This window comes from Gobius niger (assembly GCF_951799975.1).
Source record: "Gobius niger genome assembly, chromosome: 2".
Lineage (NCBI taxonomy): Eukaryota > Metazoa > Chordata > Actinopteri > Gobiiformes > Gobiidae > Gobius > Gobius niger.
The window spans coordinates 26917936-26933289 of NC_136853.1; the positions used below are offsets into that span (position 1 = coordinate 26917936).

General features: G+C 40.7%; 1 protein-coding gene across 1 annotated transcript; it reads left to right on the top strand.

Moving 5' to 3' along the window:
• Positions 1-207: 207 nt before the first annotated feature.
• On the top strand, positions 208-14926 carry cped1 (cadherin-like and PC-esterase domain containing 1). The gene is made up of 21 exons (XM_079551570.1): positions 208-1110; positions 5988-6162; positions 6654-6748; positions 6820-6904; positions 7012-7087; positions 7506-7653; positions 7803-7936; positions 8605-8677; positions 9164-9310; positions 9395-9499; positions 9585-9688; positions 9757-9821; positions 9937-10123; positions 10781-10946; positions 13274-13373; positions 13447-13583; positions 13655-13875; positions 13964-14065; positions 14166-14253; positions 14337-14483; positions 14577-14926. Exons 1-21 carry the CDS (start codon positions 868-870, stop codon positions 14760-14762), a joined length of 2784 nt encoding a protein of 927 aa, XP_079407696.1. The 5' UTR covers positions 208-867; the 3' UTR covers positions 14763-14926.
• The last annotated feature ends 428 nt before the right edge of the window (positions 14927-15354 follow it).

A 15354-nucleotide genomic window follows, 5' to 3' on the forward strand; every position in this document is an offset into this window, starting at 1 on the left:
CAGGGATCACTGTAAAGATTTAAATAGACCGGACTCTTTTCTTTTCAATGGGCCTACAGTTTGGGCAGTTGCTGCTGTTTACTTTATATGAGCAAGTTTTAAATCCCTGAATACTTCCTGTCCTCTCTTACACACATGCACACACCATTTTCCATAAATAGCCTAGTGTTTGGGACTGAGGAGGGGTGAGGTATGGGGGCTGGTGACCTCCTACTGAGAAGCAGCAGAACTTGTGTCAGGACAACTCAAACTACATCTTCAACTTCATTGGCACATATCAGTGTTTTTAAGTGTTGTTTGAGCTGTTTCTTTGCTTTTTAACGACTTGGGACGGGCCAGAAATCTGACTACGTGTTTTTTTTCCTTGGTTGAGTTAATTTAACTCAAACCAGATGGTCTGTGGGTCGCTCCGTTTCTGACTCTGGCAGCGCGCTCTGAGATTGTTTTCGAGTGTTTCTTCGTGACTTCTTTCGTTGTTTTTACGGATTTTCCTTCGCATTTATCCAGATAGCGATCGGAACTGGACGGTCCTTTGAGTTTTCTGTCCACTGAGCTGCGGGCGCTGTTTCTCCTTCACTTATCGGGTGAAGTTAGAAAGTAGCGTTTCACTCGAATAGGATTAAACCGCGAAAAGTGCATTGGAGCATTTGGTGTAAAGGTGAGAGCCACCTTATCCCACATGATCAAAGCTGAATGAGAAGAGGAACACTGCCTGGGCCAAGTTATTCGCGATGTGTTTTTGCAATGTCTAACGATGTCCTGTTTGTAGAATGTAACCCCCAAAGCCTATGGACTAAATTACTTCTTTGTTGTCGATGGTGAGACTGGGATGAAGCGAAAAGATGTGAGCTCAGGACTGTACTTGTTATGCGGTGCCTTCTGGTTTCGTTGAGCTGGTTCTTGTTGAAGGAGTGTGGGATGCGCATCCGTCGCCGTCTGTGCGTCAGCCCGCTGCTGCTGCTCCTCGGAGTGGCCCTCGGTCTCTTCTACCAGACACTGAATGTAGCTCGAAACTGGATCCGACTTTTCCACGGTCCCTGGTCCTCAGATGGATTGGGTTTGGATGAAACTCTGCGCTTTGTCTCCGCTTTGGAAACACTTCAGGCCCAGGTGAGACACTTTGAAGAGCTATCTCGTCAGGCTCTCCATCATAGAACCTCTGTCTCTTAAGATGATCTTGTAGGATATTTGTACACAAATGCCTGTTGAAGAATTTGCACACCAACCATTTAGGCCATACATGTACAACACTGGTATTTGTGGAAAGCGATGCTTTACTTTAGACTACAATTGCCTACCCTGCTCAAAGCACTTAGCCTATGGTGTGAACTGTCAGCACGACAACCAAAACTCTGGGTTTACTTGTGTCATTTCAATTGTGAATTTTTAGAGCAACTGAAATATCTGCTCACCCCTTCCTTCAATCAGCTTCAGCTGAATAAGCTGATACACCCTCCATATTTGGGCTTGGAGCTGAAGGGCACCAAACTTCCTTTGCATGACAGCCAGAGGTTGAAGTTTGGGAGGTGGTGGAACTCTAGTCTAGAAGACTCAGTAAACTACATTAGGTTGATATTTCCTATTGTCCATAAGTGATATATATACAGTGTATAGCCTACATCAGGGGTCACCCAGGTGCCCTTTGGGGCATGCCCAGAAGCCCTTGAGACTTGTTCTAAGGAGTAAAACACTTAATTTTCTTGATTCTAATTCTTAAAAATACAGTTATTTCTGTTCCTGTGACAGTACGACTGTAAAATAAAGCTACTTTGATATAATATGGGGTCAATATCCTATAAGTAAACAGTGTATATTTACGTCTTTAGGGTTTGTTTTTAACTGGTAGCTCTCAAACAACTTAATGCTCTTGAAGTTGCCCTCTGCTGACAAAAGGTTGGTGACCCCTGGTCTACATGATTATTTCCTTACACAGAAGGTGTTTTATATTGCTCACTTGGAGGATCAAGAAGTGAAACTACTGTTTTGTTTTTCCAGCTGTTTTAGATCAATATTTTATATTTCTAACCAACAAAATGTAAGATAGTGATAAAGATGTGTTTGACATTATTACCAAATACCTGCAAAAGCAAAATACCCCCTCCTTAAAAAAGAACCATTATTTGGAATAGCAACACTCCTCACTTTTTATTATTATTATTTTTTTATTTCTCTGAATTTATTTACAATTGGTTGTTCTTAATATCCTGTGTTAGTGTTTCCCATTGGGGCTCCCTCAGCCGTTGCTGTGGGGCCCACCCTCTGCTGCCTGTGCTCCCTCTGAGCTGCAGTGGAGAGGACACAGGCTCCAGACAACAAGCCAAAACCTTTACCAGGACTCTTGACTCTTTGGTGCTCATGAAATGGGCTGTTAAAGAGGAAATCTTGTCTGAAAAGCCCGACATGGCGATGTAATGTCGCACTTACTTTTCACTATGTATAGGTTTCTGTTTCTAGAGTTCTAGATTTTGTGATACATGCTGTCATTTAGGAGGTGTGTGTTTGGTATTGCTGATTGTCTGTCAGAAGTGAAAGATTACTCAAAGATTACTCAAAGATTACTCAAAGGTAACTCAAAGATTACTTATTACTCAAGGCGCCACTCTGAACCGTTTCAGCCTACGAGGACAGCTCAGTGATTAATTCAAGCCCATTAGTTATTAGTTGTAGTGATTTCAGGAAAGTAAAATACAGATAGCACAAACTGTTCTTTAACTTTCTGAAGAACAGGGAGAAACAAACCGAGCTGAGACTTGAACCAGTGAGAACAGAATAATGCCGCGTTAACCTCTCGGCTATTGATTGTAAACTATACATTGTCTTGAAACAAATGTTTCTTTACACCAGATTATGCCGCTTATGCCACTTCAATAATCTTTTCACAACTTTTCTTTTAGCTAATGTTAATCTATGGACGCTGTTGCATTGCACCAGGATAGAGGCAGATTTCTATGATAACGTTGAATTGATCAAATCTGATCCCAAGATATTGTGCAATTAGGGCTTTAAGTCCCTATATCCACTTATCGTTCAATAAATGACAGATAAACAAAACATTTTGGGCTCAATATTTATTGTCTGTGCGCTCATTTGCATTCCCGACCCACCATTTATCGAAAGCAACACATTCTTTTTTACCCAAAGTACATAAGTTGTTTTTTATTGTAGTACTAGTACATGTTTATTGTGGAACATTTAACAAGATTTAAGTACTTTTCAAACAAAGCTTTATGGTCATTTTTAAGCTTTAGAGTTAGTTTCTGTGGCACTGGTCTTCATTAACATCGTTTATCTGAACATTTTCCTGCCTCAGTATATCAAACTTCAAAATGTTGTTACCATGACAGCCCCATGTGCAACCTATTTCCAACCTTCCTTTCCTTAAGTTGCATCTTCTCTGGATGGTATATCCAGGATTTATAGGCATTACCCCATCAAACTATTAGAAAAACATGAAAACGTACTTTAAAATGGGACAACGTTGTAGCCCATGCCTGCTAATTCTTGCAAATTCAGTTACTGTAGTTACAATGTGAACTATTAGTCCAGTTCTAGCCTGGCCAGCCAGCCTCCCCCTGACTGTTCTTGAGAGCTGTTGTGAATTTATCCATTGGGGGATCAAAAAAGTTCAATCTTATCTCTTCTGTTTAAAAGCATGAGAGTCTGGCCCTATGCTCACAGCCAATCCTAATATTGAGAAATTGTATATAAGACGATTCTTATTATTATAAGGTTGTAAAGAGTATTTTTTCCTGGTTAGTTGATCTGTATTTCTGGTTTTATTTAGGTTTATTAGGAACATATGAACCCACTACAGCACGTACATTATGCTTTCCTGAAAAAAAGATTAAAAAATCTTGGGAGTACTTTAAAGGGAGGTGTTTTAACAGCATAAAAGAGGCACACATCATCCAGATAAAAACAATCGCCAAAAAAAGAAATTAAGTCAAATATGAACAAATGGTTTACAAAAGCACACAAGTGAAACCTTGCAAGACTTATACAGATGGCAGACAGACATATCATTGTGTCCCTTTGTTTTTACAGCCTACAAGTCTTTACTCTGCAGTGGTCTCAGTGGCTCACTGCGTAGCTGCCAGAGAAGACAGGAAGTGTTTCCAGCCAGTTCAGACAGAGGCCAAAGCCTCAGAGTACAGGCATGATGTAAATTGCGCAGAAGGCTGAAAAAGGCTTTAAGTATTAAATGTAGTTTAGTTTTATTTTTGCTTTACCTTTTTATATTTGCGACAGAGACTTCCTCATTCATTTCTAATTTCTTATCATTTGGCTGTCTGCTTCATGTCAGCAGACCTTACAGTTGACTTCACAGACAGCTGGGTCATGTGACTTGTCTCATGTGTTTTCAATGGAAGACTCCCCAAGCTGCTGTGGTATGTTAACTAAACATGATAAGGGTTTGTGGATATAGTCCAGCATCTATGCTGAACCTAAAGAAGTTGCAAGTGTTCATTTCATCTATTTTTTTAAAAGTCCCGACCTGTAGTCCTGCCCCACATGTCTCTGTTACAGCACATCAAAGGACATTACAATACTTTATTACTTGAACGACACTATGAATTAAAATACATGCTAAAAAGGTAATACAATTAAATAAATCAAACAAGTTCAAAGTGGGAGAGGAAGCAGAGGAGCACGAGCTTATATAGGGGTACCCCTGAACAGGGCAAGGGCAGCTTCTCATTGACTACAAGGGAAGTCACTGACAGTATTCCTGCTTTAGTCCCGTGACGTCTGAACCTCTGTCGATCGTAAATTAATGGAGAAGTTTCATATTCACCTCAGTGTTACTGTTTACTTTCCAAAATGTTTACTGTGCATGCGCTATCTACAGTCTTGTTCTGTTATCTGTGGTAGTGTCACATCGCACAGGCCTGGTAGATGAATCGCAGCAGTTTTACACACCAGACTGGCTTCATGTGATTCACACATTCACTGAGCTGGCTCCATGTTTTACAACGTTTTTGAAGCTTTTCCCGTTTTGTCTTTGTGTGGATATAGCCTAACAGCAGAACGTTTCTGTGAACGTTTTGTGTGTGAGTGTCTCTGATGGAATAAACATTGAGTGGAGGAGGGAAGGCGGAGCCTGGGTGTTTAGAGACCGCTCCAGTCTTGGTGTTAATGTCTTTTATGAGCTCGGAAGATGTTTCTTTGACTAGGGGCGAAACGTACTCAACTTTACCCAAACCCAGTCCAGTCGATGATTTAACCTTTTCTACGATGGACACTCCCTGGATGACTGAGAGCCTTCACAAACATTATTTCAGCATGCTTATATTTCTTGTAATGTAGAACTGGTGTGTCTTTTAGATGAAATGCAAAAACAATAATTTCTTGATATATTGTCGTTCTAATAACATGGTAATATTGTGACCATATAGTTCTCTGTTCTCTATTTATGAAATATTTGTTTTCTTTTTTAGATTTTTTTCATTTCATTACAAGTGACTTCATGATTTGTCAGACAAACTTAGGCGTCAGTTTAGGGTTGGTTTGTTTCTAAGTGTGTGCTGGCAGAAGTGGAGATGTCACATATCTCTGTTTACAAAATGTCAACAATAAAAATAAACCACTCCAGAACCATCTGAGCTCATTCGTCACATGTTGTCATATACAATGTGACCCACTAATGGTTCACAAAACATACATGCTCATTATGGCTTGAAGTCACTACGCCAGTGTGTTTTTTTTTCACTATATCACTATCACAATTATGTCAACACATGGTGGTGTAAATGTACCTATTGTAAAATATTGGTCCATTGCTAGGCTTATTATCTTTACTTTACTCTTGTAAACGGCTGCGTTGTGTCTATTTCTGTAGCCCAACTGCCTCCAGTGTTGACTTCAGGTTTATCTTTTTCCTTTGAGGATTTATAGACAGCTCACAATCCACAGTATTTTGAAGCCTCTTAAACAGACTCTTTGCTCTGGGTACAGCCTGACATGGTTTTGAATGCTCTCTTCTGCAGGACCGGCTGGTATCGGACAGTTCAGCCCCGCGTCAGACAGCCTTAGTTCTGACAGGTCAACATGTCATCATTGATACTGAGGTCCAACTGTATCGGCGAGTACTTCAGCAAATGGGCTATGACGTTGTACTGTCAAGATACGCCGAGACCAGCAGCCTACTCAGGCCAAAGCAAGGTACCATCGGTTACCAAATTTGTGGCAATGTTTTGATCTACTGTCCCTGCCAAATAAACAAAATATGATTGAATAAATTAAAGCGTTTAAGGGTTGCGCTGGAGTCTTTTGTAGTTTATTGTAATTACACTAGACTGCTTTATTTTGGCTTTGCAGGGAGTTTAGTGTGTTTTGTTTAAGGGTGGAGACTTCCTGTGAGCTACAAAGAGAAAAAGAGGGAGGTGTGCTTTCTAAAACTATCTGAACTGCAGCTGCATATAATTTTAGGAGTCTAAGCCAAAAACAGTCCAGAACATTTCCTGCCTTTTCACAATCACAGCCACATGTTCAAACTCTTTATAACAATGGAGCTTCCTGTTTTCAGCTGGTGTTGTGAAATGAGCTTTACATCACTTTATGTCAGAAAAAATATTTTATCAAGCAATGAACAACAAGAGGGGAAAACTATTACAACTATATTGATACTACTGCTTACCTTGCTGATATTTTAGGTGTGACTGGGTTGAGCCTGCTGCTGTGCCTCAGCTCCTCTGAGACCAGCTGCCTGAGGAGGGTCTCTTTCTCTCAGCTCCAAGGCCACCAGAGGGTACCACACACAGCACGTTTAGCCATGCTCTTGTTTAAATGCTCACTGCTACCCTCTGTTGGCCCCTCCAGGTAAACCTGCTTCCTCAGTTGCTCAAGGCATTTTCTGATGCTGGAGATGGCTTGTGTCACATGTTTACTCATGAAGCTGTGGCAGGTAAGTGTTGGGGAAGATGGAGGCCTGCAGACCAAGGCACAGGGACCGGTGTTATGGAGTTTATTTCATTTTTATTTATTTTTTTATCTTTATTTTTTGTTGTATAGGTGCAAAATTGGCTATGAGGCCGTACTCTTGTGCTTCTAGTCATCAGAAACACCAAGTGTTCACCAGAGTCAATGGGTGAGCTGCACTGTCACTTCCTTCTTTTAGGTTCCCTCGAAAAAAATAAAATAAATAAATATTAAAAACTATGTGTGTGTGTGTATGTATATATATATGTATATATGTATATATGTATATATATATATATATATATATATATATATATATATATATGTATATATATATGTATATATATATATATATATATATATATATATATATATATATACACACATACATACATCCTGTACATGTATATAACGTGTGTGTGTATTTTTTTATATAATAAAAAATCATCAACTACTCATCAACTCAACTACATATACTATATATATATATATATATATATATATATATATATATACATACATATATATACATACATACATCATGTACATGTATATAACGTGTGTGTGTATTTTTTTTTTTCTCCCAGTTTCACCAAACCCATTACATCGTCTCTGGCCCCTGGTGTTGTCGTCAATGTTTATGTTCTGATCACCTCAATCAACCCATTGATGTCCTTTCTGCATGACACTATTGTATTGACGGCCAAAGGGAAGAATAGAGGACAAACAAATCGGGTGCATTTCATATGCCATATTTTTATAAGCTTCTTTGAATTTCAACAATTGAATGACTTGTAACAGTACATTATATTGAAAGCCTGACTTTTACTTGACAAACCTTTACTGCTCCATGTTGCTTTATTCACGTTTGTTCTTTCACACAGCTAAAAAGCCTCAAACCAGAGGATATGGGCTATGCAGCTTCTTATCAGGCCATGATTGGGCACATAAAGAGAGTTATTGGGGGTGTGTTGGAGGCTGTGGCATCAGCCTACGGGAACAACCAAATCATTAAAAGGTAATTTCTAGCTTTCTAACTTATCTGTAGTACGCCCCTGATACTATTTGATAATGTGTGTATCGTGGTGGCTGAATTGTCTCTCAGGGAGAAATTTGTGGGTTAATTTCCTGGACAATGCGGTACTTGTGTGGAGTTTGCATGTTCTCCCTGTGTCTCTATGGGTTTCTTCTATCAAAAAGCACAATTGGTTAATTCTCCAGCCGGGTGATTCTGACCATTAGCCTGGCTCGACATCTTGATGCTGCATGCGGCTGCCTACTGCTCCTTACTGGTTGGCCAGATGCAGAGGACAAATTTTGTTTTATAGTATTGTTGCTTCATTAAAATACTGGCCGATTTTTGTTTTTATTTATTCTTTTTGATTCTTGATTAAAAGGATGACCTGGCCAAGGTGCATCACAAGGCAGTACAGTGGTAGTACATCAGCAGAGTTTCACTGTCCAAACACTGCTGCATCTTTATGTTTCACTGTCCGCCCTTAGCCATCAGAAGGCTTGTTAAATAATACAAAAATACATTCAGTCTAATTAATCTCTATGAAGATTCCATTGAGGTTTTTTTCTATTTTTCTTGAAATGTGTAATATATGACACTACTCTAGCACAGTACCCTACCTTTAGTACGGGTAAGGCTATAACTGTGGTTTCATGGGCTGTGTTTTGCAGGTGCCTCCTGTGTTACCAACTCCTCACATTTACTCTGCTTTTCAATGGTCCCCTCACGCTCTCCATTATCCAGGTAACTCCTTTATCAGCCTCAAAAACATCAAACATGTCGGGTAGGACTTACAATAATGAGCACTTATTTTGCACAAAATGGGCTTTGCTGCCAATAAAGTTTGCGGTTGAAGGTCACTCAACTAATGTGACCATATCAGACCACATAATTGCCCACACATTGTCCATGGATTTTCAAACCAATAAAGCCATAATTGAGCTTGAAAGTATATTGAAGACCATGTCATTATGTAATTTGCATGCCGGTGTGGAACTGAATAAAGAGGCTGGTGTTTGCGCCTGTGTGATCAGTGAAGCGGCTGTTGCTCAACCTTATTATCCCACACAGACTCGCAAACAGCAGCACACCTGCAGCAGCACACCTGGGGCCACTGTGACCCTTATGGCAAAGGTCACACGTGAGCCATGGTGGCTGTGAGGCTCCAAAAACAGCATTTTAAATGAATGACCACTAGAGGGCACTGAGTTCATGTCTCCTTGTCTGCAGGTTGACACAGACTGGACGTTTTCTGGTCTTAATGATAAAACCCTTGATCAGGAAATTACTAAAGACATAATGCTTGAGGATATGCTTCACTTCCTGTTAAAACCACAAGCACCTTTATCTTCTGCGACCAAAGCTGCATGTAGAGAGGTACGGCCAAATTCTGTTAAAATTGCTGCATTGAGTGATGTCATTTTTTAATGATCATTTTCTGCAATGTGTGATCTTTGTCAGGATGACGATTGTGCGCAAGCTCTCGATCTGTCTCTCTCTCAAGAAAATCTACAACGTCTGCTTCATTTCTATCAACAGATGAAGTTACCCGGACCATTTCAACCGGTACAAAATTTAGGGACAAACTCAGCAATATTTAAAGTTGTGTAAATACTCATACTAGTTATGTGTGATCATGTCATTTGGGCAGGTATTTGCCAGCCCCGATCTCTGCTCCTCTTCTGTTCCTCTTCGCTCTGACCTCTTGATCAAAATTGCTTGTTACTATGAGCGACAGCAGAACCACAATCTCAGGTGAGCAGAAAATAAAGGGCAAGTATAGAAAAATGTTAGTTTTAAGTGATACTTACTTTATTTTATAGATCTACTGAGGCTAAATCTCTGGGCAATATTGGACACATGCAAGACTTCTTAAACCAAGGAAATGGTAGTGTTTCCGCACAAATTACCTTATTTCTAGTTTGTTTTTTTGTTTTTTTTCCACTAGTACTGTAGCTATTGAATTGTATCTATTCATATGTATATTTATCTTTTTTCCTAAGCGGCGTGTGCAAACCCACTGCTTCGACAGATCTACACAGACCCCCCTCTCACTACGACCCCTCCATTCGACCCCCAGGTGAAGGAGTACCACGTTGAGTTGCCCTTTGACACTGTGATGGTCATGATTCGCCCAGAGCCCTTCAGCTCAAACTGCCGTGTTCATCTCGATGAACTTCATGGGCCCCGGTAAGACTAGTTATAAGATTCACGGTTTTCCTTGATTAGCCACTATGTCATTCACAGCATAGTTCCACACACCGATTAAACTAATTCCTTCAAAAGCATGATTTTCTTGTTAAAACCTTGAACCCAGGTCATGGTTTCCACACACCTCTCTTTATTGCAATCAATATCACAAGAAGAAGCCTTAATATACTTCCAATAGTATATTGTGCCGGTTTTCCCTATCACATGGCTCATGGTGGGGTGTGCGTACATACACTGTCCTGACTAAAATGAGTAAATGCAAGGTAGTTGAAAAAGATCAGGTTTAGTCGCCCTGTTTTGTTCTTGTTTGACACAGTTTGATGATGATTTTTGTCTACATTTGATAACATGTAATGTGTTCAAATGCACAAATACATTCAAGTGTACAAATACATTGTAATAATAGTGTAGTCACAATGTGCAACACAATTGTTTTCTCATACTGTGCCGCCCTAGCACTGTGCACATTTTCACTCTTTTGAATAAATGGGTTATGCACAACATGTTTTATGTAAAGTTCACGTTTTAAAGTGCATTTTTGATTCAAGAGTGCATTGTGAAGGGAAATGTGAGAAAGAAACTGTAATACCCATGTCAAAAACATTTATTAAATGGTGCATGTTATTCTAACTCTAGCATGGCAAAGCTCCCCATCGGCCTTGGTCAAAGTAAAATCACAATCTTGGTGATGGATGGGGAGGAGTCTGAGGTTGTCTTGACAACCTACACCCTGCATGTGTTCAGAGAGAGCCGCCCGAGTCTGCCAATGTTTGGAGATCATGTGATGTGCAGTTTCACTCAGGTATGTCCAACCATTAAGTCAATCACACTACATCTTTAAACTATGAATCTAAAAATGATGAACACATTATAGGTCATTTCTTATATGATTATCTTGTTTTTCTTTTTATGTCAAATTACCATAAAACTATTCTTCACCATCCGTGGGCGCTCTCTCTTTTTCATCCAAGCTCGGGTCCACTACAGATGTTCCTGTACACTATACCACCACTTGGTTATGGCGCTCCATCTAAGCTTTCCCTGCAGCATCTTACACCCTGCAGTTATGTGCTGGATTGTCTCAGGGGCCTCTTTGCACAGTCTACACCTGGGGTCTTGTCTGATGTGGTAGATCTGGGCCTCTATTGCTCTGGTGCTCAAGGCCTGTTCCTGTGCAGCCATGATGAGCCTCTGTGCTGTCCTTCAGTCCAGCTCTGTTTTGCCATTGGCAGGATTTCTTGATATCCTTCAGTTTTGTTTCGGTGGTGCATCCCGGGCCACATCTTCCGCCTGGCACAAGGACAGGGAGTCGCTTATTTAACAAAGAGGTCAACTGAGGCATGGTTTATTACAAACAGCACTGAGAGCACTGCTCTATGGCAGCCTCACATTCATTTCGTAGTCTGCATTTAGAAACGCAAGATTGGGCCCCCCATTTAGGGGCTTGTCCTCCCATGACGGAACCTCCAGCACCTCTTCCTCTGTTCCCCACTGTATGAGACATTCATTGAGCACGTCATCTGCTGGAGCCTTGTCCTTGATGGACTCATGGTCATATCCGGGCATCTTCTTGGTATATGCCACATTTGCTGGAGACTTGTGCAATTGACTTGGCCTCAAGGGTGGTTTTCCATAACCCCATTGAGTTTGCAATGAAGGCTCTTAGAGTCCTGTTGATGTAGCTGTATAGCTCCGAGCATTCAATGATCCGTGTGTGGCATTGAGCCGTTGGCTTTCTTCTCATCAATCCAGGCAGTGCTCAGGTTAGTGTTTCGGGTTCTGCAGTCTCGAGCGACTGTTCTGTCTACCAGGAGCTGGTGTTTGTTTTACCGATTCCCTTCTGAGATGTGCTCATGTATCGATCCATGTGGCGGCACGATGGTCCAGCGGTTAGGGCTTGTGCCTCACAGCAAGAAGGTCCCGGGTTAGATTGCCACCTGGGGAGTGGAGTTTGCATGTTCTCCCTGTGTCTGCATAGGTTTCTCCTAACACTCCTACCACCTATTCAATAAAGGTCAAACAATTTATATATATTTATTTTTGAAGTGCCCACTTATCTTAGCTGCTTCGATGCCAGACATGAGCTCTCATGTGAGAGGCAGGTTATTGGCTGATAGTTGGATGCAGAGTTGCCTGGTCTCGGCAGCCAAACCCGCTCAAAAATATCTAAAACAAAAACAATATTCATGCAGTCTAATCAGCATCTTGATATGCCACACTTGTGAGGTGGGATGAATTCACTGGCACAGATTTTGACACATTTGTGAACAATATTTGGGAGAAATGGGTATATTATAGTATATTTTTTAAAAAGTAAAAACTTTTCTTCAGTATATACTCACACATTCACAAATCATCGTTTGATTTCTGAAGGGGGAGTCCTAATTTTCCACCGTCTAACGTTTCATGTTAGCTATGCAAGATCTCCCGCGACAACTCAAAAATCAAACAATTTGACTCTTTAATGTATTACTTATTAATTTGTGCTTATTGGTCAACTGGTCAGAAAAATCCCTATGAGCGCAAGAACACACAATACTGTCTGTACATAAAGGTAAGTCTTAGCACGTTATAATTTTTATGTGAAATTCCTGCCTCTTGTTGACTTGAGGATGTCGTCAGTGCACACAGGAGTGCGTTGCTGTGGCACTGAGCTCTTCTTAAGATTCATGGCAGGATGAAAGGCTGCGGTCGCGTTTTGTCCTTGCCCCTGACGTGTGGAGGTGACGCTGCGGCAACTGTTTGAGTGGTACACTGAGCTCAGGTACGAACAAGAAAATCCCTGTTAAGTTTTCTTGTTGCACTTTGTTGCGAGGCGCGACGGGGCCGTGCAGAATGTGGTGCTGTATTGCAGAAACCCCCGCAGCAGCACAAGAAGAAGAAAATGTGTCTGAACTCTGGGCCAGACGTGGCGGCTCCCACGGGGCCCCTTTGCTGTACAGGTTGAGTTTATTTGACCTTTGCCTCCTGACCATCAGAGGCACATGAAAAAAGAATACAAAATAGGATGAAAGGGAGATGTGTAATGTGTACTATTATCTTGTGGAAAAAAGTACTGGTAAAGCCAAAGAAGCGACGTAAATGTGGCCCATTTAATAAGAATGGTCTTGTTCTCCGTCTTGGTTTCAGGAATGTGGCCTGGTGGTTCAGCCCGATCAGCCCTGCGGTTTGGAGCCTTTTAACAAGTCTCTGAGTCCTCCTCTGCCATGCAACTCTGGAGACAAACCAGGTTTCAATCATCGTGATATACTACTATTTGAAAATAAAACAAAAAAATGACGTTACTCTTAAACCTGTGTCAGGCCAATGGGTGGTGCCCTGTCTCAGCTGCCATGACAACAGGACTTGTGATTGGCGGGAGATTGTCTGGCAGCCAGATGACTGTTATTACCCATTAGTAGACCATCTCAAGTTACAGAACTGCTTGGCTGATACAAAGGTGAGTTTGTGTTTCCTTTTTGAGTCTTCAGTCCCAACTTATTATATCACAACTTGTATTATTCTTTCCAGTTGCTGTTCATTGGGGATTCAACAAATCGAGGCATGATGTATTTCTTGATGGAGCGCGTTAACATCAGCCTACAGGATTGGGAAAAAGCTCATGACACATTGATCTACAAAAACGTAAACGGGGGTCGGACGCTCTTTAGCTACTCATATTATCCGCAGTTTTGGTTGGAGTCAAATCAAAGACCCACTTTCACAGAGTCGCTGGACACGCTGTTGGACAGGTGCAAAATAACCGCCTTTACTACATTTGAATTTGAAACCGTGCCATATGTTTGCATTTTCATATTGTTTCTGTCAACTTTTATCAAGGTCTCAACCCCTGTTTAACTCCAGACAGACAGTGCTGGTTGTGGGAGGAGTTCAGTGGCTGAACACCAACCATCTGAGAGTGATAAGAGACGCTCTGAATAGGTGAATGTAGTACCACCTACGGATCAAAAAGCAGTGGTACACATGCCACAGTTTGAAAACCACTGCTCTGCATAAATAATCTTTACTTTTATTGTTGCAGAAAGGGTCTAAACAACATCCTGGTGGTGGTCAAGTCTTTGGGGATGGGATTCCACCTTCTTGTTGATGGGATGAGATCAATGAGACTAGTACGACTTATTCAATTTTAACATCGGTTCTTTTATTATAATTTGCACAAACTTTAAATGAATTCATGCATCATGTTTTCTAGAGAGATATCCAGGGCCTCTTCAGAGACAATCAGAATCTTTTGAGTGCAGCAAAGAAGTACGGTTTTGAAGTAATTGATACATTTAGTATCACAATGGGACGGTACAAAGAGTTCCTACAGGGACGGTGTGCCTGTCATTTTCATGAGGTATCGTCATCCTAGTTTTTGCGTTTTCAGAATATACTAGTACTAATATACTAATACTGTATGTGTTATTTTATTTATGTTTCCCTAAATCAGGTGGAGAAACATGTGTCGTCCTCAACAACCAAATCCAACAGGACGAGATCTTCTAGACCAGGCCGTAATGCCACTGTGGACCATGGGATGGGATCAAATGCATTGTCCTATAAAGTGAAGGGGCCAGTGAACCAGGTGTACTCTGAGATCCTGCTGAGCCGCCTGTGCCCGGCAAAACTAAACTGATCCACGCTGGGATTGGGACTAAAATGGAGCTCTCTCTTTTCCTAAGCCATGCGTGAGCTGTCAGTAGAGACAGGTTGTAAGCTACAGAGATAAGGGCTACAAGTATTCAGGGATAAAAGCCATTTTTACATCTCTACTACATAAAGTGAAATCCATGTACACTAAGAAACCTTTTCTCATTAAAAACTCTAGTATTTTATGATGCTGATATGTAAAATTAGTTTAGAACACACAAACCAAATTGAATGTAATTGTTGCAACAACATTAAAGGAACATATTTTACTCAGCAGTAAATGATCATTTAATATTTAAAGGTTTTTTTTATACTAAAGGAATGAATTGATGCAGCATCCTGGATGCTTTGAACATGGCTGTGATTTTTAGCACACTGGCTGTAAACTTGGGCCAACATTGTTACCGTAAAACTCTGCTTTATTTGCATCTACATGTTTTGTACATTTTGCTTCATCTTGTTTTATTTCAGTTCAAGCTTTGTTCTGTTGCGTATATGATGAATGTAAGTAGCTTGTATTGTTAATGTGTCAGTCTCAAACATTTAAAGTGTTTTTACTAGAGGGTTATGACTGCTGC